At 40.9% G+C, this 26,357-nt stretch overlaps 1 protein-coding gene across 4 annotated transcripts in view; it reads right to left on the bottom strand.

The window, feature by feature from the left end:
* The window catches only part of IP6K2 (inositol hexakisphosphate kinase 2), a 34,056-nt gene that overhangs the window by 3,896 nt on the left and 3,803 nt on the right, over window positions 1-26,357 (bottom strand). For 3 of the 4 annotated variants that reach the window (XM_084840137.1, XM_084840136.1, XM_084840133.1), the window contains 4 exons: window positions 5,871-6,165; window positions 3,540-3,762; window positions 2,399-2,574; window positions 247-422 (listed from right to left, as the gene is read on the bottom strand). In XM_084840137.1, coding sequence (XP_084696263.1) covers window positions 247-422; window positions 2,399-2,574; window positions 3,540-3,762; window positions 5,871-6,072 — 777 coding nt within the window. In that variant the 5' untranslated portion in view covers window positions 6,073-6,165. Of the gene's footprint in view, window positions 1-246; window positions 423-2,398; window positions 2,575-3,539; window positions 3,763-5,870; window positions 6,302-26,357 lie in introns of those variants that run through there. The other variant, XM_084840135.1, reaches the window with a different exon arrangement.

The following is a 26,357-nucleotide window of genomic DNA, read 5'->3' as shown; positions in this document are numbered from 1 at the left end:
TAGACTGCCTTGAAATATTTATTTAAAAAATTTACAACCCCAGCTGCACTTAAGTCTACTATTCCAAGACAACTGTAATCAGGTCATACTTCTCTAATTCAAAGTAGTTCAAGTAGTCTTGGGAGGAAGCTATAGTTTTTCCTACTGCAACAAAATGCAAGCAGAAACTGGTTTCACACACTGTCTCTTTTAAGTAGAAAATTACAAACATCTCATTTTGCTCCCCTCTTGTTTTTAGAAACTCACCTGCATACCACACACCCGGACACCTATAACTGCTGAAGTACTCTGCTGACATTTCCGGATTTGATTAGCCTTCTTTTCTTCAGATGCATCATCTCCATGCTGTCGGGTTCCCATCTTGAGATCTAACACACAAGGCACCTCATATCGTGAGGTCAGATTTTCCAGTAAGATGAATTCTGTTCAGTTAAAGAAAAGCCATAAGAACTGCAACTGTATTCCTCTTATACTTGCAGCCAAAATAAATAAATGCTCTAATCAATAACTAGAATTCCCCATCTTGCCTGTGTTCTGGATTATTTAGAATTTGTGCAACTTAATTTAACAAACAGATTAAATTACCCTTTAAACCGTTGGTTGCACTTGAGCCACCTACAATATAATGTCTAAGTAAAACACTGTCCTGTGAGATGATAGATGTTTAAGAGAGTGTAGAACCTATGAGTCAATCAATTTGGATTCCATCTCTTGATTTCTCACATAATCCTGAAACGATCTTGGATAAACAGTTAAACTGCTCTTCGCATACCTGTATTTTATAAATTTCCTCAATCAGGTATTGAATAACTTCATTTTTATATAGCACTCAACCGGATGGATAATTTCACTTGCAGAGCTGCCTGTAAGTATAATTCTTTTACAGAAGAATCATACTTGCAGGCAGCCCTAGCCTAAAATGTTTCACTGCCTGAGGCAAATACATGCACTGCCTCCACCTCATGCCCCTTCCCAGCTCCAAGGCTCTTGCAAGAAGTAGGTTGGCCAGCAAGGTCTTGCAAGAGGTTAGCCAGCTGGAGCCCCACAGCAGCAAAGCTAAGGGGAATGGGGGAGGGAGGGGCAATGCAAGAGAAACAGGGTGAGCACCTGTTCCAAAGAGCCTGCCAGCTGTTCTCTCACTGTGGCAAATGCCACATCAGGAGTGCAGCTGGCAGGGCTCTTCGGAGCACCGTCTGGAGGCAGCAGAGAGCCTTCTGAGAAGCACAATTACCACTTCTCCTGCTCTGCTGCCCAAAGTGGGCATCTCAGTTTGCCTCATGATAGCGTAACTGCAAGCAGGGCTGGCCTTAACTATCATTTCTTTGTCCGCCTTGGCAATTACAGAAGTCAAGGTGGCTACAACCCACACTCTGCATATTATGGTATTTACAGGATTTGGGAGGAGGAATAGTGTTTACATTTAGGACATTCTCTCTTAATATACACAAAAAGCTTATGAAATAGCTGCCTCGAGTGCCATTTTTGGTAGAAAGGCAGGGTACAAATCAAATCCATCATCCATCAGACATTTTCCTGGAAATACAAAATGAAGAAAAGCTGACTGACAGCAAAAAGAACAACAGCTTGTCACTCAAGACATAAGTGTTTTTCTTCATAAAACTATCAATTAAAAGCCAGCTAACTCCTTGTGCTGGTAAAAACTAAAATTAAAGACACACTTGATCTCGTGAGAATGAGGAGTCCTCTGATGTCATTCAAAGAGCATAATACTAGTTCAGGAGCGGGCAAGGACTACAATACCCATAAACTTCAGCCAGCATGGCTGACGGGCAGAGATTGTGGGAGTTGTGGTCTAGGACATCTGGAGGGCACCAGGTTGCCTACCCCTGTACTAGTTGTTCCAATACAAAGAAGTGGCAGAACTTCACTCCACTGGGAATATCCACTAATTAAGGGATGAGGAGTGGCCTACATAACTTAGATTTGTACTAAGGTATATACCTGGTTTAAAGATATATCTGTACTTGTAGAGCTGTTGGAACAGACTATTCCACAACAGAATGTACTGGTTTAAAAATGGATTATTGTCTTAGATTGCCATGTGACCAACATAGCTCCTTGCCAACTGCAGACACCAATGCTACAATCAAAAGCCTCTATCAGCTGTAGAGATTTAACATCAATTACAGGCTGCTGCAAAGAAGGCAACTGGTCTGCAGATTTATGTCAGTGGAGAAAGAATCTAAGAACTGTGTGAGAGCCTATTTCCAATAGCAGAAAATAGTCCTTTAGAGACACTATGCATCCCCAACATTACTGTAATAGCTTCTAAAGCTTGAATTACATGTCATGCTTAATAATATTTAACAATGTAATATTCCTAAGATAATGTGGTCCTTGTTCAGCTCCCTGCAAGACATATTCATACAAAGGATACTATATTGATTCCGATGTTTTGCATTTTCCTTCATTCGTTGTAGCTGCTGCTGATGGCATTTCATACTCCAAGGATTATGATGTTTAAACTGCGAACTGACATTCCCTTTTTTCTCAACACTGTAATACAACACTTCAGATTTCTTCAGCAATTCAAATTCTTCCTCCAACTTATGACTGAAAAATAAAAACAAAAATTAATATTTGTGGCCAACAATTTGCAAATTTGAATTGTGCTCTCCTAGCCTTCACCCATGCATTGGTTTCAAGTAACCTATTTCATAATGTTTTTGCAACTGACAGGTGACATTCATTATCTTTCTTTATGTTATCTGAGCAATTTGTCCAACGTTCTCTCAGTCAAGCCTTCATCTACATTTTTAAAGTGTACTTGCATCTCATGAACTGGACTCTAGTCCACAAAAGCTTATGCTACAATACATATGCTCTTAGTCTTTAAAGTGCCACAATGCTCTTTGTTGTTTTTTCAGGAATAGGCTAACATGGCTATGCCCCTCTGGAAATGAAATATATGATATGCTACTATAAAACAAAAAGCGAGCATTTCCATGATTGCACTTTATAGTAACTGGCATTACAGTCAAACCTTACAAGGTTAAGCTGGACACAGAACTGCATATATTTTTCTGCATGATAACCGGTAAAGCACTGTTTGAAACTTTCAAGATTCAAATTATAAAATGTTCCAGATTTTCATAGTTACTGAAAATAACCCAAACAACTACTGCAAACAGGAAAGCCTAAGGATGCAATCTATGAACAGTTATGTAAGACCCATTAACTACAATGGCTTAAATCTAACATTGCATAAATGGGCTTCTGCTCACACAGCGTGAATTCCCCTTGCTCTCCTCCCTCCTGCAGCCCCCACGCACCTTCCAAATCTGCTTCGGAGGGTCCCCCAATCTCCCGAGCAGATCTGGTTGGGTTGTGGTGGGTTGCAGAGGGGAGGGCAGAACTATTAGGGTTGGATACAACCCAGTGGGATTTAGTTCCAAACAAACATGCTTAGAATTGCACTGCATGTCATTGGGTAATCAGTGAGACTTGAATATACATGAATACAAGTCTAAACTTAACTGCCCTCTTAGTTTTTGCTTTATTAATTTTTTTTAAATTACCTTTTCATTTTTTCTTCTTTTCTGTGCTGTCGGACCCATTCCTTAGTTAACTTTTCATTTTCTAGCAATACAGTCTTTTTATTAGTCCAGCGTAGCAATTTATTTTTGGGCTCACAGTCAGAATTATCTAGGCTTTCTAAGTTATCATGGTCCCCATTTAATGGATATGCTATTAGACACAGGTTTCCGTCTTCATCCTCTTCAAAGCTTACAGATACCACACCTTGAGAGAAGAAATGAGACATCCAGTTTAGACTCCGAGAAATGAGAAGCAAATACATCTTACAACACAACATAATTTTACACTAAGAATATAGCAACTTTGGTTTTTCTCTTACCCCAGTCCTTAGTTTTTTATCTTGCCACAGGCCAAAACTCATCTGTCAACCTAACAAATATCAAAACATCTAGACAAAGTGACACCTCACAGAGAAGACAATTTATCATGAAGACAACACATTAATGATACAGGAGATTCTTCTCTTTCTTGTGAGCAGAATCACAGAGGAATCAAATAATAACAGGAGACGTTTTCAATTATTGAAAATTTTTATTATTTTTTTTTTTAAGCTGACTTATCTGTCCCTAAGAGAGATGTAAAACATTGTATATTTACATCTTGCAGTGGAATATGCCCTGCACAGAAACACCAAAAGCTTTAAGTTTTGCTTAACAGCAAAGCTAAAAGCATTTATCCAAACACAGGCTTTCAGAAGGGTTAATAGATTCCAGGGAAAAGGAAAGGCTTGCAAGAGCAGAGCAAAACAAGAACAACATCACACATTACAACAGACAACTAGTTCCAAGGCTTCCACTTAGAATCACCACGTTTAATTTTACAATTCTTTTTTTTTCCTTTGGGGAATATATTTTATTGATTTCAGTTATGTAGCAATCTTGTAAAATAAATAACAAAATGAAGTACAAAACAAATTTGACTGAGATACATCAAAACATGGTGAACCTTGAAAGTATTTTGGCCTCCTCATCTCAAAGTCTCTAGAGCACTGTGTTATATTTTGAGAGTCTTAGAGGAAAGTTCTGTCAGGGGTGCACCCCGATGCCATATAGGAATGTTATGGCAGAAGTTGTAACAACTGGCTGAATGGGGTTTTTTTTCCTCTTTATCCTGAAATCAATCAATCTGCACATTCTTGCCGCTCATCACTAGAGTTCTTGGCGAGAGACTGGCACTTCTGAGCAGGGCAGGCGGTTCTGGGACCTACAGTAGCAAGGGTGGGGAGTGCGGAAGCTTTGACTGACAGTCCTGCTGCCCACACAGAAAGAGCTACAGGAAAGGGGGGAAGCCAGCTAGAAAATGGCCATTGGCTTTATCCTGGAAAAAACAACAAAGATGGACCAAATGAAGGCCCCTTAATCCCTCCCAGACATCCCCAAAAGAGAAAAACCACAAATGCTAGTACAATTTATTACATTCGGTTAAACATGTATGAATCACATTTTCATCTACCAGTTCTAAAAGCTTGTAATGAGACGTTTTAAATGTTTCAGTAAGCATGCACACCATACAGCAATACAACTAAGAGCATCTTCCCTTAGCTTTTCCTTGAATTAATATATACAGTTGCGAAAAATCGTGATTGCTTTATTCAGTGAAGAAATATAATACATTATAAAAATCTACTCAGAATTTTAATTCAGATTATCTTTAATTAAATTGCTGGAGTACCTCATGAAAAGCTAAATGTTTTGATCGCTTAACGCAATGCTAAGAAGAACTGGAATATCCACTTCCACATACCATCTGAGACAGCCTCGTCAACGGTATTTCACCTTTTGCCTACCTAATGGCCACAGTTTTTTTTTCCATCTCCTTAAGGGCAAAAACAAGCTGAATATGTTTAGCAGTAATTTTTAGCTTTCATTGCTATACTGACCAAAATGTTAAGAGGTAGAGAACAATCCAAAAATCCACACTAAACGTCCACAAGACAAGTAAACCTTATCCAGTTTATTTAATAACAATAACGGTAAAAAGTGCACACAACAAACAAATCAGTAAGAAGCAGCACATTATTACTGAAAACATTTACAAGCTGTTATTAATATACTTACCTACCTGCGCCTAAGGGCGATTTATAGGCTATCATCAGCAGAGTTGATCTACTCTAATGCTGTTAGTCAGCCCAAAGACCCACTGGCAAGCATCTCCACCCTGCATCTCCACAGCCTGGCTCAGACAACATCAAAATACATGAAATGAAACCCCCTAAAATCTCTTCAGCACAGGAGATTTTAGAGACAAAAGAGCACATTTGGGTTTACAAAGTGAATAAAAAACCCTGCCCCCTTCTAAAGTTGTTAACATACCTTCATACTGAGGAGTGAATTTATGCATTTCTGCAGGAAGAGTCTCATAGAACTGGTGTTCTCTCTGGATAAGGGGCTTACAGATGGTCTTGTCATTAAACCGGAGGACACAGGAGTGACCCCCAACCTGGTGAACAAAAGGCTCTAGCAGGACGCCTTTGGAATAGTGCTCCACTTCCATAGCTCCAAATGCCGGGCTCATCCTTGTGGCACATTAGACACACCAATGTGGCAGTTGAGAAGGCACCTCACACAGAGATCTGTTCCTCCAGATGTTTATTCCAGTTCAGAAAGTCTATGGAGAGAGAAGAGAAGCCCTTTCTGTTTAGCAGCCTGGTCTGAAAAAGCGAAGCTAACAGATTATTTTGTAACCTCCAGCAAGGGAAACAGAAGTGAAACTCTCCTCACTGAAGCCGAAACTGAAAAGAGCCAACAGAGTTCTAAGCACTGAGACAAACAGGAGTGAGGTCATGCAAAAGTCTGCATACCACGCCCATCACAGCCTTAGCCAATGGGAATTAGCAAAGAGCTACTAGGTGTGTCCATTATGAAGGAACAAGGAGAATGTCAATGCTGAAAGTGGAAGGGGGAGAAACACTCACACTGCTTCTCCCTGTTGTTCATATTTGCTAACCCTCGCAGCATTTTCTTATCAACACAGTGGTCCAGAGGGCAAAACTGTAGATAAATGACGCATTTTCACTCTTTTCTCTGTATCACATTACAGATACCAAACTAGCCTTTTAAAAGCTGGAATAACTAATATTTAACCAACACTGTAAACCAGAATTTCCATTTCCTTTTGGCATACATGCATGCACACAGACACACACTATTAATTTAAAATAAAAAACATTGGCCTCAGACTAGAACAGCCCCTGCAAAGAATCCATAAACTCTGCTTTAAACTTCTAGAGTTAATAAAGTAGTTTGCGATTTAGCTTCTTGATCTTTTAAAGGGGAGATATCAGGGGAAGTATTTTCTTCTTTAAAAACTCTTGGGTCAAACTCCCAACCTCAACCTGCTTTTTCAATGGAGTATCTAAAGGGCACTTTCAGAAGGTTCTGTGAGGGCAGCTTCTGGAAAGAGAACTGAGAAAAAATATCAAGCACACACAATTGTGTGCATCCAGATCAGAGTAACAGACAGAATTTCACAATTTCCCTAATTTTTAAAACTCCTCAAAATATGTCAGGCGTATTTGCACGGAGGTAATATGTTCAGCATTTCTCGACTTATTAACAAAACTATCTTTAAATTATTTAGGAGGATAATCTTAAAAAGTTTTATCTAGCAACTATTATATCTACAGAGGTCTCTCCTTATGAGGACAAACATTATCCAGAAATATGATAATATATTTAGGGCACAATCCTATGCATGTTTAGACAGAATAAATCCTACAAGTCCCAGCATTCCCCAGCCAGCATGGACTTTTGTAGGACTTGTTTTCTGTCTAAACATGCATTATTTATTTATTTTATTTATTAAAACATTTCTATCCTGCCCTATATCATTAAGATGCATAGGACTGTGCCCTTAGTAAGTCAATGGCCCACTGTATCATTCAAGAGATCATCTTGGAAAAAGTAAAGTAGAGGATAAGATGGCCTAAATCTTATTAGCAAGTGCGAAGGATCTGATATAATTTTGAGCTACAGCTTGCCTCTTTAAGTTTTATATCTAAAAATAACATGACACTTGCTTCTCCCTTAAAGAGTATTACATGAACAATAATGCACTTAATTCTGAGAAACCACAAAGTGTTCTAGGTCATAGGCCTATTATTAGATATACTCAAGTATAGGATCACAGTGTAAAGCTGTTCAAAGCACATCAACTCAGAAGTAAATCCCACAGAGTTCAATTATGCTTACTTCCAAATAAGTGTAAACAATACTGCAGCCCTTTATGTTAAAACTAAGTAACGAGAAACAAATTTCTTTTCTATCAAAATTGATAAATTTATAGAAGTATGGGGGGCAGCGGCTCTAAATATAGCATAAAAGAGTCTGTGCGTGCTGGTTTTCTAGACCATAAAGACATTATGGTCTAGAAAAGCCATAAGCATTACCTGGTAAAAAATACAACGCAATATAAATTTACCAAAATATTTGGAGCTGAAGAACTTTATGCTGGGTCCTACAGAAACACACATTCAGAAGATAAGCAATAAACATACTTGATTTTCCTCTCTTAATGGCTTATTGGGATGAAACACATTCTAACTTTTAAAATTACTACTGCATTCAGTCCACTTCTGTAACACATTTTTATCCAGAAGATGGCACTCTTACTATTTTTTTCAATTACAGCAAATCTACCAGCTATATTGCAAGTGCAATCCTATGCCCACTTACTTGGAATAAGATACATTGACCTTAGTGGGACATTTTCCCAAGTAAATAAATATGCATATGAAGGGGCTCTAAATCTGATTTAAATTCAAATCGTACTATGAATATATTCAAACAATTTTGCTCCATCACCATAACAGGGAAAAAATACACAACAAGAATTATAAAAATTGCCTCCACAACCTCTGATCCTTACAGAAAAGGGTACTTGCCACAAAATGGGCTTCACCAAACACAAAAAAGCATGCCACTCTCCACTCAATTATCCCCAGCAAGCTCATTAATTTTTCAAGCACTTTCACAACTTGTTTTCTTTCATATATGCTCAAAGCAGACCATAGGGAATATTGAACTCTGTATTTACAAAACTGCAGCCTCTTGGGTATTATTCAGGACATGATTCAACAGGCTCCTCAACACCCAAAAACATAGGTGTAAAGCTTTATCACATACTAGGGGAAAGCATAACGTTCTGATATTATGCGACAGAATCATGCTTTTGTTCTCCACACATTGGTAAGCTCCTGCTTAAAACTACTGCAAAATGCTTTACATTAAGACCACCCTTGGACAGGTTTGGAAGCTTCAATTACCCCAAAATATTGCAGCCACTTGTTGACTGGAGTACGTAAAAGCAGTACCAACATGGCTGTATCAACTGCCTATTAGCTTCAGGGCCAGATTCAAGGCACTGGGGTTTTTTAACCTTTAAAGCCCTAAAAGCCCTGTTACCTGTATACCACAAAGCACATTCTCTCATATGTACTTCCTCACTCACTGCCTTGTTGTGGCGAAGGGGCTTGCGTAACTCAGTGAAGCCATAAGCTATGCCGTGCAGGGCCACCCAAGACGGACAGGTCATGGCAGAGAGTTCTGACAAAATGTGGTCCACTGGAGAAGGAAATGGCAACCCACTCCAGTATTCTTGCCAAGAAAACCCCATGGAACGTATCACAAGGCTAAAAGAGATGACGCCGGAAGATGAGCCCCTCAGGTCGGAAGGTGTCCAATATGCTACTGGGGAAGAGCAGAGGGTATTTCCAAGTAGCGCCAGAAAGAGTGAAGCGGCTGGGCCAAACCCGAAAGGACACTCAGCTGTGGATGTGTCTGGTGGTGAAAAGAAAATCCGATGCTGTAAAGAACAATATTGTTTAGGAACCTGGAAAGTCATATCAATGAATCAAGGTAAGCTGGAGGTGGTCAAACATGAGATGGCAAGATTGAACATCGACATCTTGGGAATCAGCGAACTAAAATGGACAGGCATGGGTGAATTTAATTCAGGTGACCATCATATCTACTATTGTGGGCAAGAATCCCATAGAAGAAATGGAGTAGCACTCATAGTCAACAAAAGGGTGGGAAAAGCAGTACTGGGGTACAATCTTAAAAATGATAGAATGATCTCAGTACGAATCCAAGGCAAACCATTCAACATCACAGTAATTCAAGTCTATGCCCCAACCACTGATGCCGAAGAAGCTGAGGTTGATCGGTTCTATGAAGACCTACAACACCTTCTAGAACTAACACCAAAAAAAGATGTCCTCTTCATCATAGGGGATTGGAATGCTAAAGTAGGAAGTCAAGAAATCACCGGGATAATAGGCAGGCATGGCCTTGGTGTACAAAGTGAAGCAGGACAAAAGCTAATAGAGTTTTGCCAAGAGAACACGCTGATCATAGCAAACACTCTTTTCCAACAGCACAAGAGGCGACTCTACACATGGACGTCACCAGATGGTCAATATCGAAATCAGATTGATTATGTCCTTTGCAGCCAAAGATGGAGAAGCTCCATACAGTCAGTAAAAACAAGACCTGGAGCTGACTGTGGCTCAGATCATGAGCTGCTTCTTGCAAAATTTCGGCTTAAATTGAAGAACGTAGGGAAAACCACTAAACCATTCGGGTATGACCTAAATCATATCCCTTATGAATATACAGTGGAGGTGAGGAATAGATTTCAGGGATTAGACCTGATAGACAGAGTGCCTGAGGAACTATGGACAGAGGTCCGTAACATTGTTCAGGAGGCAGCAACGAAATCCATCCCAAAGAAAAAGAAATGCAAGAAAGCAAAGTGGCTGTCTGATGAGGCTTTACAAGTAGCTGACGAAAGAAGGGAAGTGAAAAGCAAGGGAGAAAGGGGAAGATATATCCAACTGAATGCAGAGTTCCAGAGAATAGCAAGGAGAGACAAGAAGGCCTTCTTAAATGAACAATGCAAAGAAATCGAGGAAAACAACAGAATGGGAAAGACTAGAGATCTCTTCAAGAAAATCAGAGATCTCAAGGGAACGTTTTGTGCAAAGACGGGCATGATAAAGGACAAAGAAGGCAGGGACCTAACAGAAGCAGATGAGATTAAGAAGAGGTGGCAAGAATACACAGAAGAACTATACAGGAAAGATCTGAATGTCCCTGATAGCCATGATAGTGCGGTCACGGAACTTGAGCCGGACATCCTAGAGAGTGAAGTCAAGTGGGCCTTAGGAAGCATTAGTAACAGCAAAGCTAGCGGAGATGACAGTATTCCAGCTGAGCTATTTAAAATCCTAAAAGATGATGCTGTTAAAGTGCTGCATTCAATATGCCAACAAATCTGGAACACTCAACAGTGGCCACAAGACTGGAAAAGGTCAGTTTACATTCCAATGCCAAAGAAGGGCAATGCCAAAGAGTGTTCAAACTACCGCACCATTGCGCTCATTTCACATGCCAGCAAGGTGATGCTCAAAATCCTACAAGATAGGCTTCAGCAGTATGCGAACCGAGAACTACCGGAAGTACAAGCTGGGTTTCGAAGAGGCAGAGGAACTAGAGATCAAATCGCCAACATTCGCTGCATCATGGAGAAAGCAAGAGAATTCCAGAAAAACGTCTATTTCTGCTTCATTGACTACGCTAAAGCCTTTGATTGTGTGGATCACAACAAACTGTGGCAAATTCTGAAAGAGATGGGAGTACCAGACCACCTTACCTGTCTCCTGAGAAACCTGTACGAGGGTCAAGAAGCAACAGTAAGAACCAGACATGGAACAACCGATTGGTTCAAAATTGGGAAAGGAGTACGACAAGGCTGCATATTGTCACCCTGCTTATTTAACTTATATGCAGAGTACATCATGAGAAATGCCGGGTTGGATGAATCAGAGGTCGGAATTAAGATTGCCGGGAGAATTATCAACAACCTCCGATATGCAGACGATACCACCCTAATGGCAGAAAGCGAAGAGGATCTCAAGAGCCTCTTGTTGAGGGTGAAAGAGGAGAGTGCAAAAGCTGGTTTGAAACTCAACATTAAAAAAACTAAGATCATGGCATCTGGCCCCATCACTTCCTGGCATATAGAAGGGGAAGAAATGGAAGCAGTGACAGATTTTACTTTCTTGGGCTCCAAGATCACCGCAGACAGTGACTGTAGCCATGAAATTAAAAGACGCTTGCTCCTTGGGAGGAAAGCTATGGCCAACCTAGACAGCATAGTAAGAAGCAGAGACATCACCTTGCCGACAAAGGTCCGTCTAATCAAAGCTATGGTTTTCCCAGTAGTAATGTATGGATGTGAGAGCTGGACTATAAGGAAGGCTGAGCGCCGAAGAATGGATGCTTTCGAACTGTGGTGCTGGAGAAGACTCTTACGAGTCCCCTGGACTGCAAGGAGGTCAAATCAGTCCATCCTAAAGGAAATCAACCCTGAGTGCTCATTGGAAGGACAGATAATGAAGCTGAAGATCCAATATTTTGGCCACCTAATGCGAAGAGAAAACTCTCTGGAAAAGACCCTGATGCTGGGAAAGACTGAAGGCAAAAGGAGAAGGGGACGGCAGAGGATGAGATGGCTAGATAGCATCACGGATGCGATGAATATGAACTTGAGCACGCTCCGGGAGAGAGCGCAGGACAGGAAGGCCTGGCGTGCTATGGTCCATGGGGTCACGAAGAGTTGGATACGACTGAACGACTGAACAACAACAACAATGTATCAATTCACTTTCAAGCACAGTATTTCAGGGAATAGATTTAGAAGCACCATTATATGTTCATTTATGGCAGGAATATTACATCCAAACCAGTGAGATAAAAACAATGCTTCTCAGTATCTGAAATGACAGTGAAACATATGGTCCTTGCATGGTTGTTATGAACAACTCTCCTTTGTATTTACATTAACTATAACTAACACAGAGACGTATCACCATTTTTTTTCTCAAGGCTTGCAGCACACCCTATGTGTGTTTACTTGGGAGCAAGTGCCATGGATATACTTGGGGGTTATTCCCAAATTAAGAGTACATAGAATTGCAGTCTTGGCCAAAACATACTGCAAAGATGCTAGATTATGGACCAACAGCATGATCCTATGCATGTTTACTCAGAAGTCCCAGTGAGTTCAGTGGGGTTTACTCACAGGTAAGTCAGTATAGGATTGCAGCCCAAGAGTAGATACTATTGGCCAAACAGCACTGTCACCCTTCCACCCTCAAATACATCTCTAGTTAATCTCCTACTTTGGAACCTATATATACACAACACGTTATGCTAGGATGGCCATGCCATGATTTACTTCAAATTCTAAGTAAACAAAAAAAATTACAGGGTTCATCATATGTTGAAGAAAGGCAATACATTCCCCAGCAAAATCAGAGGCTCATGACATTTCTAAAATGTCATGGAACTCTTGCTGTTACAATTTGGAGGGTAAGAATACAACATATAAACTGGGGGGGGGGGGAGAATGCACCTTCCACTCAAACTTTAAGATGCTCTCTTCCTTATTCTGTTTACACGGTTCTACAGAAATACCACCTTATTGACTGTATGACCAAGCGCATACAAAATACACTTACATTTTAACTCACGAAGCTGGAGCTACCAAGAGGGGCCAACTCTGATCCCAAAAACATTCAAAATGCTCATCCAGACATCTCATGGCTGACTTAATATGTGATGTGGTAAAGTGATATTTAATATTCACGAAGTGCTCACAGCACAGCACATATGAAGGGTTCTACTATTTCTGGCTGGCACTACTGGTCAAGCTGAAAACTGTAGCTACCCTGCCTCTCAAGCCCCCACTCCTCTCTGAGCAAGCCCTCTGCCAGCATCTCCCAAATGAAAGGCCAATGGAGAGTATGCTGGCTTGGCCAGCTGCTTTTGAAGGTGCCCCAAGTACCTTCAGGCAGCAGTATCCAACACCTGTCTGCCTGCCAAGAGAAGGAAGGGCAGGGAACGTGCACTGTTGGGTGCTGCAACTTAGAAGGTATTCTGAGCACTTTCAGGCAGCATCCAACACTGTGCCCATGCACCTTTGCCAAGGGAAAGGTGAGTGAAGAGTGTGCACATTGGAGCAGGAAAGGCCAGGGACAGGATAGCGGTGGTGTGTGTTGCTGGTTTGGCCTCGCTTATATTGCCAAGGCTCTTTGGGAGATGCAGCTGCCAAACTATCTCTAGTTTTGGTCACACAGTTGCCAAACTATCTCCAATTTTCCTTCCAACTTTGGAGCTGGGCAGATTGCTGCACAACTGACTGGACACAATCCCTGTCCTCCTCTGCAGCTTCAATGTTGGGAGGAAGACTGGTCCCTCATCACACAGAGGACAGCACCACACTCACCAGGGCAAGCATATTTGTTGAAGCCTCTGCATATATTTCACACCCATATAACAGATTGTCATTATAGTTCCAATTTAACAGACCGGGGGAGGGGGGGGAGCAGGAGGATGCCCAACACTCTGTGAGACTATGGCTAAGCAAAGATTTGAATCAGCGACTTCTTAGCTTTTGTGTTTAACCACTGCACTAAGCTCTCATGCTTTAGCACCATTGGGGAAAGTAAGCAATACAACTTGTATTTATTTTTTGCACCACAGTTGTATTTTTGGACTGTGCCATTTATACTGATCCTGCTAGTCTGAAGGCTGTTGTTAGGACTACGAGGGATCAGCATCAGTAATCATGGTCCTCTTGTGGCTTGCAGGTGTCTGCGTACTCTACATCCAAAGAAGCCTGCCTGGAGGCAACCCAAATCAATCTAAGCTACCAGATTTCCCTAGATAAAGTTTTGTTATGCACGGCTTTTTAACAACACTTGACCATTTCCTGCTCTAGCCCAGGGTAACAACAGCATCTTTATTCTTCCCAGTTTCACATCAAACAAGGTTTTCTACCTTTTCCCTCATAAAGACCATTTATGTAACTCTAAAGCAAAAGAATTCTAACTCCTGCTAAATCTTCAGAGAATAAAAGGTAAAGCATTTAAATTCTTTGCAAACTTCCTCAAGAACAGAATATCCTTCTTAAATATTGAGGAAATGCAGAAAACTTATTCACATTTCTAGGGACAAGGAGTTCAAGTACTGAAATACAATAAATGCTTTTGTACTGACAATAACCTTTCTACAAGGTTTTGCATTTTTCACAATGGCTACCACTCCCTACTTCTTATTTCTCCTACGTCATTTCTACTTAGACTGCAAGCTATCCCTGAATGAATGTTTTCACAAGTATTCATCAATCAAATGATTTTGAAAATATTCAAAATACTGGTGACTATGCAGTCTCGCGCTTCGGCACCTTAACGTTTCCCAGAATTACAAAACCTAGAACAAACCCAACTCTTATCAAGGGAAAGGCTGGATGCTGAGGACTGGAAAACTCTCAGACACTTGGGACAACTAGAATTATAAGCGAGTAATACTTTCCCATCTCTTTCTTAGTTATTCCCCCCACCCCCGACACACACACACACCACTACCCACCCGGTACATTCTGGATTCAACTTTACCACATGGAATTTCTCCTTGAGAAGCTGAAAATGAGGTTTATGCATAAAATCATTCCCTATTTCATATGAATCGGGAGTAATCCTCTGGGATCTAGCCTTACAATTGCTAGATTGACCATTCCCCATTCTCCTTGGGGGGTGGGGGGAGAGAAGAAATCCACTCATAATACTTTTAACCATCCTCTTGACCAAAGGATCAGGGAAGTTGAAGTGAATGATGGGATAACCCACAACAGCCTCAATCCTGATAACACACTTCTAGCCATCTGCAACAGGATACCAACAGCAGGGGGACATCTCAGTGTTGCCAATTACTAACTTCACAAGGAGCAATAGACAATACTGAGTTAAAGGGAGTCCACATGATGTAGATCTAAGTTGTTTCAGCAATTTAGCTCTTCCAAAACTTCAGAGACTGAAATCTCAGTATCTGACAGTTGCCAAAGTTGACTTTGGAAATTAGATGGAAACTCTCCATCAAAGCTAACTCCACAAAAGGGGTTAAAGTCAATATATCAACATTTGATAGCATTACATACAAATGGAAAATTTTCAGGAGGTTAATAACAAATCAGCAGCAGTGTCTGGGGTGGAAGCAAGCCTGCACTTAACAGGAAAAAAAACCAAAAAACCAAAAACACAAATCCAAACAAGTGAAGCAAGAGCAATGCTTTACACAATGATGGAATGGTGCAGTACACAAATGGGAGTAGCTAGTTGTTGTTGTTCAGTCGTATCTGACTCTTCGTGACCCCATGGACCATAGCATGCCAGGCCTTCCTGTCCTCCGCTCTCTCCCAGAGCGTGCTCAAGTTCATATTCATTGCATCGGTGATGCTATCTAGCCATCTCATCCTCTGCCGTCCCCTTCTCCTTTTGCCTTCAATCTTTCCCAGCATCAGGGTCTTTTCCAGGGAGTTTTCTCTTCGCATTAGATGGACAAAATATTTGAGCTTCAGCTTCAGTATCTGTCCTTCCAATGAGCACTCAGGGTTGATTTCCTTTAGGATTGACTGATTTGACCTCCTTGCAGTCCAAGGGACTCGTAAGAGTCTTCTCCAGCACCACAGTTCGAAAGCATCAATTCTTCAGCACTCAGCCTTCCTTATAGTCCAGCTCTCACAGCCATACATTACTACTGGGAAAACCATAGCTTTGATTAGACAGACCTTTGTCGGCAAGGTGATGTCTCTGCTTCTTACTATGCTGTCTAGGTTTACCATAGCTTTCCTCACAAGGAGCAAGCATCTTTTAATTTCATGGCTACAGTCACCGTCTGCGGTGATCTTGGAGCCCAAGAAAGTAAAATCTGTCACAGCTTCCATTTCTTCCCCTTCTATATGCCAGGAAGTGATGGGGCCAGATGCCATGATCTTAGTTTTTTTAATGTTGAGTTTCAAACCAGCTTTTGCACTCTCCACTTTCACTCTCAACAAGAGGCTCTTGAGATCCTCTTCGCTTTCTGCCATTAGGATGGTATCATCTGCATATCGGAGGTTGTTGATAATTCTCCCGGCAATCTTAATTCCGACCTGTGATTCATCCAACCCGGCGTTTCTCATGATGTACTTTGCATATAAGTTAAATAAGCAGGGTGACAATATTCAGCCTTGTCGTACTCCTTTCCCAATTTTGAACCAATCGGTTGTTCCATGTTTGGTTCTTACTGTTGCTTCTTGACCCTCGTACAGGTTTCTCAGGAGATAGGTAGAGAACTGTTTATTACATTTCCCCCAACACTTGTTTTGGAGACAGGACACGATCAGATTACTTCAAAAGTTTAAAAGCATGTGATGTTTAAATCTCCGTAATGCAGGCAAATTTAAAATTAAGTATCTAGACTTCACTGTGGTAAAAGATCAATACTATACTGCTGGCCTATCTCACACACATTTGAAATAAACAAAAGGATGTACTAACGACAGCAGTTTGTCAGCTTGCAACAAATTCAGAAAAACAAGATCAACAAAATCAAAGTCTGTCTTTGCATAATATTAGTCAACATATTGCTGTACAGTTTTGTGCTTCTTAAAACCAATACCTATATATATGATTTCCTGAAGGCTTCTGGTGGTTATTAATAATTACTACTGATGATGATGATGTAAGTAAATTGCACCTCTAAATTGCTCTGTATTAAGCAGAAAATAAATGTTCAATTTGAAATAAGTCATAGTACAGATGGCTGGTCACCACCGAAAACAAAATAAAACTGACAATAGGGGTTGATCACAAGAAAACAAGTCTTCAAGTGCCATTCGTTTATCAGCACTAAGATCTGATTTCAACTTTAAAAAAATGTTTTAGACACAACATGGTGCTATTGCTGCTCTTCTTCACTTGCACAGTACCATACCAAAAATGTGTATCAATACCAAGAATTTGTGTAGTAAACATGACAATGTTCTGAGCAAGTAAAGACTGCATTCCCACCACCATGGAATAAATACTGGTGAAATTAAGCACTTACTACTGTAGGGTGACCAGATACGAGCCCTGTGACACCACTTGAAATGGAGCTGTCATGTCCAAAGTCACTCTAGGGCCAAGCCCATCACAACTAAGAATGACAGAGCCAAGCCAAACTCCAACTGATGTTCACCCAAAACTGCAATGGTGGGGATGGATCAGGAACCTAGAGACACTTGCTCCTGCTACTACCTCTGACATATTTCCTTCTTCACCCATCCCTTCCAACAACTCCATGTTCTTTTTTTTATTCTTTTTTTGCTCCTTCTATACGTTCAACCATTAATGGCCCTGGGACACTCCTTTTCTTCACATCTTGTTCTTTCACTTGTACTTCATATCTCTCCCCTTTCTTGCCAACACTCACAATGATCTATTTTTGCTTTAACGCAACGCTGCTGTCTCCAACATTGGGCCCACGGGCACCAATGGGCCCACAGACCCCACTCTTGCTGCCTGCCAGGCTTCCTGCCCGATTTTTATTTTGCTTCCTAATGTGATTTTTAATTACTATTTTTTAAAAAGGGAGGTTGCCATGCTGCAAACCAAAGGGCTGCCCCAACAGCATCTGTATCTGGGTTCAAAAGAATGGTTTTGTGTTTGGGAGCTCAGTACCCAACTCTGTCTTATATTAGGGTTCTTTGGCAAGTAACTTGTCTTTTATTCTTCCCAGTTTGCCTTCTGGGAAATAAGTGTTTGTGACTGGCCTTGCCCACCTAGGCAGCCATTTTATTAATGGGGAAGTCTCCTATGCCAGTTATTTGGTGACAGCAGCCACAACACTCTCAAAACTTCAAATATGCCCACAGAAGGGTAGGAACCCCACCCCTCCGAATTAATGGAATCTCTATTCCTAACGAGGAACAGCATAAAGGGAGGGAGCACCCCTCAGAACAGATTTACAAGGCAATTGTGATTATTTTCTTAACTGCAAGATTGCACATAAGCAGTGACACAATAGTAGTTCTGCATTCTTATTTTCTATCTCTCAGCCACAAATGCATGTTAACCCATTTTAAAGCAAGAATAGATTTCAACCTGACACATTTTAATTAACTTTTCTAAATAAAGTCAAAAGGAATGCTTAAATTCTAGTCCTCGGTAACCCTATTTTTATGTAAAATCATCAATACCTAAGTTACAACGCTGCAGAGCTTTTCACCTCAATTCTGTAATTTACAGAAGGCTAACTTTTTCTCAAAAACATATTTGCTTCATCAACTGGCTAGCTAAGGCATGCTGAGTTGTAGGATTTTTTCTGTCTTAAAATTAACTTCTGACAACTGAATAGTCTTAATACATTCTGGCATCATAACGAAATCTCAAGCAAAAAGCAGGGGCAGATGAGGTCAGTGATGTGGGTTTTCCAGAAAATTCTGAAATGGAAAATTTTCCAATGAAAATTAAGTTAATTTGTATAGGGTCATTAGCACTGGAAAATGTTCAGTTTGCAATGGAAAATTTTCTGATGCCCTAGAGAGATCTAATTTAGCATGTTCAAACAAAAAGCTAAAAAAAGGACCCCGTGTTAATTTCTGGCCAAATACACCACAAGTATTTGACCCAAAATATCTGTGGGGAAAATTAAAGCACCGGGGAGAGTAATCCTATGACAGAGTCCCAGGGCCCATAGGCTACCTTGGATTCCTAGATCTGAGCTCAGAGACAGCACTCCAATCTCTGACCCAGGAGTCCGAGCTCCCTGCCACCTCCCCCTTGCAGCCGGCGACCTCGGAGAGGACAGAAAGGGGCTCTATGAGCGGGCAGGGAGGGGACAGGGGAAGGAGGGATACGAACTATCCCCAGCTTTCCTTCCCTCCCCGACACCACAGCTAGACAGGTGGAAATGCCCATCTAACAAAAATGCAGAGCAGGGGAATGTGGAAGTGAAGATCACCTCCGTGCTCCTCTCACTCTGCATACGATCCCTGTCAGCCTCCCAGTTCAGAAACTGACGGGAATCCCGACAGGACTGCACCCTTCATGTGATTTAAACATTACAATAGGTAGACATTTTTCTTGGAATACTTGTAAAAATTTAAAATAACATTTTCCTTACACTGTTTAAATTTAAGAAAAAAACAAAGATACTAAAAACTGTTGACACACTAATTAATTTTAGCAGCCCAAAGAACTGTGCGTGATATACTGCCAAACACTCACCTATTTCAACAGAATTCAGCTCCCTTCCACTAAGGTTGTTGGGCATGTTCGATTTCCTGTCACTACTTATTAGTTTCATTTCACACCGAGACATATATGTATTTCAATAACATATATGTATTCTCTTATATACCTACTAGGGATAATCATCTGAAAAACATTAATCACAACTTTGAAACTGCCAAGCTTGCCTAATATTGTATTTGCAATTGGCATACATGCATTTTTACTAATGAACTTCTGAAATAGAAATTTTTCTGTGGAAAAATAAAACACTAGGAAAAGTTCAATTTTGGAAAATTTTCCACCCCACATCATTGGATGAGGTGCATAGAAAGGAGAAGGCAGAGCCTAACCCAATGCAAGCAGGACTAAGAATGCCTGCATTAGCATTATTGTCAGGTACAAAGGAGGGAGGGAGGAACGAGTATTTACAAGCAAGTATGGAGGGACAGAATGAGGAGAGGCTTCATCTGCCTCCCAAATTCTCATGGTTACTGGGCCAATAATGGGGTGAGGTAGGGGAACCAGCCATGCCCTTAACAAAAATCAGCTGTGTGTAAGCTCTAATGACAATCCCTCCTCTATAAAGTAGAATAAATGAATTATTAAAAATAACACTGAAAAGGGCGGTGAAACATTTCCCATGATAAAACTCTAAAGGCATTTTCAGAAGATCTACGATTATATCATGATTACATGGCTCAGCTTGTATTTCCATTGTGCAGTATAGGACAACTACAGTTAGCCAAGGGCATGCAAATAGCATGGCTGACATATGCAAAATGAAACCTTTAAAGAATAGCCTATCAGTCTAGAAAATGACTAGATCCCATTACAGGCAAGAGGGCAATGCCAGCTGAAGCTACATTTATATATTACATGGAATGGGCAAGTCAACATTCATCCGAGTCTTGATAATCCCAGATGAATTCTGTGGAAGTTAAAAAAATAGGCATATGTCACCTCTCAGACATACATAAGGGAATGCTGATTTACACTTATGTGACTGTCAACACTGATGGACCTCTCTCTTCAGTAGTTATAACAGTTGTAATTTTTCAATACTTACAAACATTGTAAAACATTAACAACATTCCCAGCAAAATATGTACAACGAAAACATTCTACTTGTCTTTCTTGAGGTAACCAACTAGGCCAACTTGGTATGCATTATATGGTCTGTAAGTTGACATCAATACAGAGGTTTAGATCAAGTTAAATACTAGAAATTCTAATTTAAAAAAAAGATTCAATACTGAAATGTCACTACTGAAAGTATTAATTTCAGAAATTAATTTTAATTGCTTTGAATTCCAATACTTTTGTCAGCTATACAATGTGTATCTAGATGTCCCAGTTCCAGCTTTGCATCTCTGCAGCTTGCTTGAAGAGATTAAAAAAATCCATTACCTGGTAGGGATTTTTCCATTGCTTCCAAGTTCTCTTTGACTTTCTTTAAAAGGTTATTGTATTTTAAAATCAAGAAAGGGTATAGTATACGTAGCATCCTAATTTCAATGATTTGTCTTTGCATAAATTATACATTTTAAAATATGCAATACTGGACTTTATTTAGAAACAGTTGCTCAGTTTCAGGATTTCTCTACATAAGCAAAGCAAAAGGTATCTTCAAAAATATGCTTTCCCATGGTATCTATCACAAACTACATTCAACACCAAGAGACAGAGTGACATAATTAAAATCACCTGCAATTCACTTAAAAGAACAGAGGCACGTCTTAAAAACAAGGATTACGTTTTTCTGTAGAATCATTTAAACAAAATCAAACCTTTCCTAGAAAGGATCTGGTAAGATGTTTGGTTGCTATGTGCTGTTTCTGCAAGTACTTAGCACATGAACTACACATTAAAACCATTTCAGTTTGCAACCTCCACATTCCTTCTTTGGGAAGTGATATTATCTGTACATCTACTTGCATGAGGAAGATTGCAATAAATTATAATGATGTGATGCCAAGCAACAACCAAATAGATCAAGTTAGTGTTCTTGTTTGTATATAGTGCATTGTCCTAGATGTTTACAACACGTAGGCAACAAAAAAGCCAGTATGTGCATGCTTTTTCCTTCTCTTAAGGGCAGCAACACCTCACTCATCCCCACAAAATGTTTTTAAGTTCACAAATCCATGCATGCAACAGTGGACTACTCATATGCTGCTACATGCAAGGATCTCCCTGCTGGAACAGATGGTCAGCAGTATGTTAGTGCCAATCACTTGTGTTGTGCACTGCAGTAAAAGGAAAAGCATTCTGGATCCAACCCTTCCGAACAGGTGATGAGTTCTGTCAAATCTGACAGTGTTAGCCATCTGTTCAACAGGTGCACACAGTCCTGATCTAATGAGGGATACTGTGCGTACAACCCTGAACACTGGATGTAGATTGTTTACATCCAGTTTTACACCAACAACCATTTGCACATATGGACCATCAAGGTAATCCAGACATGTAAATAATATTTGTGCAATCAGGACATTAAGTCAAATCTGACTAGTAAGCGGAAGCACCAACTACAATTATATCCAGCTGTTGCTATAAAAGCTTTATCTCTACTTCTGTTTTCTTCCTACCAAGGAACCTTTCCTTTTTTTTTTGGTCCAAGGATGGAGACAGATCTGCGTCAACAGCTGGATTTTGCATTTTCAAAAATGGGGATCAACTCTTTTTTGTTTCTTCATCCCAGAAGCCCTAAGAATAGCCAGAAACTATCACAGCACCTAGCAGAACCTGATTTGAATGTTTGCAATCTCCTCCGACATGCCATTTTAAGATTGTGACAAAATGCACAATCCAGGACTTCAACATCAGCTAATTTCTTTGGGTTGGCCTAATAAAGATATTGCCCCAGTACTGATTTTGGAATTTTTCTAATGGCCAGCATAGTTACTTTTGCTTTTAGATATTTCACTATGATTGTTAAAAGTAGAATGAGAAAGTCAGATCCACAAAGGCAACAATAACCAATTATGCGTAAGATCTAGCCAAAGTTAAGCTGTTTTAAATCCCACTGGTTTCAATGGAAAGAACTAAGAATGTGATCATCTCTCCCTTTGAAACCAATAAGACTTGAAAGTGCTTCCATGAGACTGGACCCCATATTATGTGTTGCTTTTTCGTTGTTTAAAGAAACAACTGCACAGAACTGGAGCCTGATATAACTATCACTGAGCATGCCATGTTGTAGCGATTTCTACAACGATTTCCTAATACCAGGCTACAAAACTCTGAAACTTAAAATAGGTTACTAAAACAGTGAGGCAATTTTTATACGAGAGGCAATTCTAAGAGCACTATGGTTAAATATTCCGGCACAGCACCAGAAGGGACTGATGAATGCAATATACACAAAATGCAAGCTAGTTAGTGATGAGAACATTCAAATTGAGGCAGTTCATAATATGAACTCTCCATTCAAAACGTCTTACCCCATGAAAAAGCAAGATTCTTCAAACTGAGGTCTGGGCTCAATTTGCCTCATACCCAACAGCTGACAAACTGTCCTTTCCCACCCACCTCACCTCCTTCCCATCTACTAAACTTATCTAGCAGTGCAGGAAGGGAGGTAGCAATGTCTCCCCACTCCACAACAGGATACCTAAACATCACAAAAGCATCATCCCAGGTACAAGGAGCCTGAGACACTGCTGTTGCAGCATCTAGCTGTCCTGATTTGGGGGGGGGGGTGTCCTTCCATTAGTTAGGTTTGGGAGGAGCAAACTGGGGGGTGGGAAGAATCACCAAATCCAGCTGACTTTTTTACATTTTCCTTGCAAGCACTTGGAAAGGTTTGCAGGTTTTTCGAGTGCCACATGATCCCATCCATCACAGTATACATACCACCTCAGGATCATCTAAGGTCCCTACAGTCACCACTTGAATTGTATCTGGATTGGACATTCAGTTTTCTACACAAAAATGCTGGGAGATATCATCCAGAGGTGTGGACCAAAGTATCATCAGTATGGTGATGACATGCAGCTCTACCTTGTTTCCATCCTCTGATCCTAGGGAGGTGGTGAAAATTTTAAACTGCTATCTAGAGTCAGTCTTGCCATGGATGGGGGTGAACAAACTGATACTTAATCCAGACAAGACAGATGTGCTGTTGGCCAGGGGTCCAATCAGTCTGAATGGAGATATACAACCACATGCATCTATACAACCACATGCAGAGAGCCAGTGTAGTGTAGTGGTGAGAGTGACGGACTGGGGGCCGGGAGAGCTGGGTTCTAGTCCCCACTCGGCCATGGAAGCTCACTGGGTGACTTTGGGCCAATCACAGACTCTCAGCCCAACCTACCTCACAGGGTTGTTGTTGTGAGGATACAACAGAGAGGAGGATAATGTAAGCTGCCTTGGGTTCCTTGCAAGAGGAAAAAAGGTGGGATATAAATGCAATAATAAATAAATGCATCTGGAACAGCACAACCCCTGAAGCATCAAGCATGTAACTTGGAAGTACTCCTGGACCTGGCCTTGTCCCTGGATATTCATCAGATGACATGGGTTGCCAGAAGTGCCGTTTCTCAGCTACACCGGGCTCACCAGCTGTGGTTTTACCTGAAGAAAGTGGATTTGGCCTCAGTTACTCATGTCCTAGTCACATCCGTAAACCATCCTCCAGACTAGACCATTGCAACGTTTTCTACATGTGGCTGTCTTTAAAGAAAGTTTAGAAACTACAATTGGTACAAAATGTGATTTCTAGAGTACTGGTTTGTGCATGGGAGTTGGAGCATGTTGAGCTGATATTATATCAACTACATTTGTTAAATATTTGGTTTTGGTCTCTATTTAAATTGTTGCTATTAACTTTTAAAGCCTTCAACAGCCTGAAACCACTTTCATGCATATGAACCTGCCTGTGCCTTAAGATTGGCTTCTCAGGCCCTACTCCCTGGCCCATCTCCACTGAAAATATGATTGGTGGGTAGCGGGGACAGGTCTTCTCAGTGTTGGTGCCACAGCTGCAGAACACACTCCTGGAGAGATCCAACAGGCTCCCTGGCAATTTGTGGCAGCCTGCTTGGTTGTGGTCTGTGACCTTTTTATTCAGACAGGCATTTTATACGTGGTTTTTCCTTGCTGTTTTAGCTGTGTTTGTGCTGATTTTTTGTTTTTTGTAGTTTTACCATGACTTTTAATACTTTCAATATTTTGTGTGCCACTCTATGTACATTTTATATTGAAAGGTGAGATAAAAATGAATAGAAATGAATTAACTCATTCCACAGCCAATCTACAACAGAGCTGTCAAAGTACATTTGGGACACTAAAGGCAGAATCCTATTGATTGTGCCCTCGACGATCAGAAGCCCCCAAACTCGGAGGCGTCTGATCATCCAAGGAGGGGAGGAGTGGTGGAGGCAATCTTCACCTCCCCGTCTTCCCTCTCTGCAGATTTCACTAGACAGGCTTTTTAGCTCATCTAGTGAGAGTGCTTCAGAGGGGGAAGAGAATGAAGCTGGAGGAGGCTCAGGATAAATGATAACCTGGCCTTCCTGGTCTCCTCTCCTCCACACCCACCAGAATTCCTCCTTTCCTACTCCTTCGAGGTCACTTTTCTAACCTTGGAGGGCAGACAGTACAGTTCTTTCCGTGCCGGCTGTGAGAAGGGCCTGTGCCGAGGGCGGAGAAGGCCAGATCTCCAACTCCCCCTTCAGAAGTTGGAGCACTGTCTCTGACCTTGGAAGGGGGAATATGAACAATCCTATGGTCCCAGGGACGCTCGCCCAGGGACCATAGGATTGCTCTCTAACTGGTGAACCTACATCAGACAGTAATACAAAATAGGGCTGAATATCCTTACCATATTAACATTCTAACACTCCTCTGCAAATGATAACTTCCAGCAGCTACATTTATTGGACCAGTTCAGATATAACAAACCACGGTTTCTTGTTACATACACGAGGCAGCATGACACTCATGCTTGTGAGTAAAGGAAGAAAATATGACGTTTCCATGCCTGGTTAGCAACAAACCATTTACTACTGAGGATGAATATGGCAAATAGTTGTTTGATCAACTCGTTATACCTGAATCAGACCATTATATAAGACAGGAACAAAACAGAGCCCTGAGGCACCTCAAGAGAACCACTCCTGTAGGATGGTGTAACAATATCCCAACATCACCAGCCAGAAAGGAACAGACCCATGCTAAGCCACTGCCCCAGCTCTAGATCTAACAGTTTCTCAGCTCCTCTAGATCTAACATAGGCTTTAGAAGAGGCACTGTTACCATCACCTGCTCCAATAATGGCTATCTCATCACACAAAGTAAGACATCTCCTAGTCTATCACTTTTCCCATTTTCTCCCAGCATTATTATATAACCCACAATGGGTAAAGATCCAGAGTATAGGAGGTTATATGAACTTCTCTAACCAACCCATTCACAAATTCAGAAAAAATAAATCTAGTGTCAATCCAAACAAATGTGAGACGAGGGTGCTGAAGCCACCTCTGGTTGCTATTCAGTTTCAAATGCCAAAACAGAGATGAGCAGTTTTATTTCCAAAGTATTTAGCAACTAAATGCTTTGGAAATAAAAGCATTTCCAATGGGTAGCAAAGGCATCAGCCTCTGTGCAGGGCACAGATACTTGGGGACAGTTACTGCCATCTGCACCATCATCACCATTTCCAGCAGGCTCTATGCTGTCTGAGGGAGGATGAGGG

The sequence above is a fragment of the Heloderma suspectum genome, chromosome 2, assembly GCF_057233095.1.
Source record: "Heloderma suspectum isolate Gila_16-S chromosome 2, 16-S_ref, whole genome shotgun sequence".
Classification (NCBI taxonomy): domain Eukaryota; kingdom Metazoa; phylum Chordata; class Lepidosauria; order Squamata; family Helodermatidae; genus Heloderma; species Heloderma suspectum.
The sequence above is the reverse complement of the archived record's forward strand: the minus strand, read 5'-3'. Positions and strand labels throughout refer to the sequence as shown.